Source organism: Vigna unguiculata, chromosome 9 (assembly GCF_004118075.2).
Source record: "Vigna unguiculata cultivar IT97K-499-35 chromosome 9, ASM411807v1, whole genome shotgun sequence".
In the NCBI taxonomy this organism is placed as follows: domain Eukaryota; kingdom Viridiplantae; phylum Streptophyta; class Magnoliopsida; order Fabales; family Fabaceae; genus Vigna; species Vigna unguiculata.
Genome location: NC_040287.1, coordinates 18991396 through 18993340, shown reverse-complemented (window position 1 = coordinate 18993340; position 1945 = coordinate 18991396). Strand labels below are relative to the sequence as shown.

The 1945-nt window shown below is 37.8% G+C and overlaps 1 protein-coding gene across 1 annotated transcript; it reads right to left on the bottom strand.

Annotated features, from left to right (window-relative positions):
* Nucleotides 1–1157: 1157 nt before the first annotated feature.
* Nucleotides 1158–1945, bottom strand: LOC114163520. The gene is made up of 2 exons (XM_028047826.1): nt 1212–1945; nt 1158–1161 (listed from the first exon to the last, which is right to left on the bottom strand). The coding sequence occupies exons 1-2, from the start codon at nt 1943–1945 to the stop codon at nt 1158–1160; spliced, it is 738 nt and encodes a 245-aa protein (XP_027903627.1).

The window sequence follows — 1945 nt, the reverse complement described above, 5'->3', positions numbered from 1 at the left end:
AAACAGACTTGCTAGGTACTTGATTAAGAATATACACAGCAGTCCTTAAAGCATCTCCCCAAAGGAAATTCGGTAAGGAGGAATGACTCAACATACATCTCACCATCTCTAAAAGAGTGCGATTCCTCCTTTCTGCAACTCCATTTTGCTGAGGAGTACCAGGCATAGTATACTGAGCTTCAATACCACATTCGTCAAGAAATCTAGCGAAAGGTCCAGGATTTCTTCCAGTCTCATCATATCTGCCATAATACTCTCCACCTCTGTCAGACCTTACACATTTTATCTTCTTTCCTGTTTTCAACTCAATAGCAGCTTTAAAAGACTTAAAAGCATCCAAAGAACTTGATTTTTCCTGTAGGAGATCTATCCAGCCAAAACGGGAATAATCGTCTATAAACGTAATAAAATACCTATATCCACCCATGGAAGTGGGTGTGATAGGTCCACATATATCAGTATGAATAAGCTCCAACACATTATCACTCATGTTTGCTCCTGTATTTCTTACTTTTGCGGTAAGCTTGCCCTTAACACAATCAACACAAGTATCAAAATCAGAAAAATCCAAATCATGCAAAATACCCTCTTTAATCAACCTCTCAATTCGAGGTCTAGAAATATGTCCTAGACGTCTATGCCACAACATAGAGGAATTTTCATCAACTCTACTACGCTTATGTCCAATAACAGAATTAACAGACATATCATTCAGATTCAGCATGTAAAGTCCATCATATAAAACTCCTGAGCCAACAATAATTGAATTGAAATAAACAACAAGTTTACCATTGCCAAATTCAAAAGTGTAGCCACATTTGTCCAAAATTGAAACTGAAATCAAATTTCTTCTCATAGAAGGTACATAAACAACGTCTTTTAATAACAAAACATGTCCAGAAGGTAAATTTAAAGAAACTACTCCTATGTCTTCAACTAGTGCTCTAGCTCCATCTCCCATGATAATCTTGGACTCGACATCACTTGGTTTTCTCAGACTTGTGAACCCCTGTAAATAATTCACAACATGAATAGTAGCACCCGAATCTAACCACCAAGAATTGGGAGGAACATCAATAACATTAGATTCAAAACAAGCTAGAGCATATAGGAGTATACCTTCCTTATCAGCATTCTTCTTCTTAAGAATATAACAATCAGCTATCTTGTGTCCAAATTTCTTACAATAGGCACAATTCCCCTTGAAGTACTTCTTCTTAGGCTCCAAAACCGCGGGTGCTTTCCCTGTGTTCCCTTTTTCAGGACGAGATTTACCTTTGAAGCCCTTTTTCACAGGTTTAGTGCTTGAATTAGTAGCTGTAAACTGCACACTATGAGACTTGGTCTTTTTAATCGATGCTTCCTCTTGAGAAATAATAGCTATCATTTCATCAATTGTCCATTCCTCCTTTTGAGTGTTGTAAGAAGTCTTCAACACATCAAACTGAGAAGGAAGAGATTCCATAACCTGCCAAACCAAGTAACTATCACCAAGATCTACCTTTAGAGATTTGAGTTTGTTATAATAGTGCACAAGCTTCATCATATGCTCACGAACACCACTGACACCATCATATTTGGTCTTCTCAAGAAGTGACAGATATTGACCCTTTTGAGCTTTATCAAAAGTCTTAAACTTCTCACCAACTAATCTCATAAAATCCTTAGCATTGTCATTATCCGGAATGCTCTGTCGAATAGACTTCTCCATGGTATATCTCATCACCATTAGGCACACCCTGTTTGAGTGTTCCCATTTTTCACGAGAAGCTCTCTGGACAATAGTGGACTCAGGCGTAAGAGCTGAAGGTTCTGCTTCTCTCAAGGAAAAATCCATGTTGGTAATTGCTAGATACAAATCCAAAGATTCTTTCCAGTCCTCAAAATTTGTCCCATTTAAAGTTTTGACCGAAGTCAATGGCATAGGCAAAGAAGCTGGTATCAT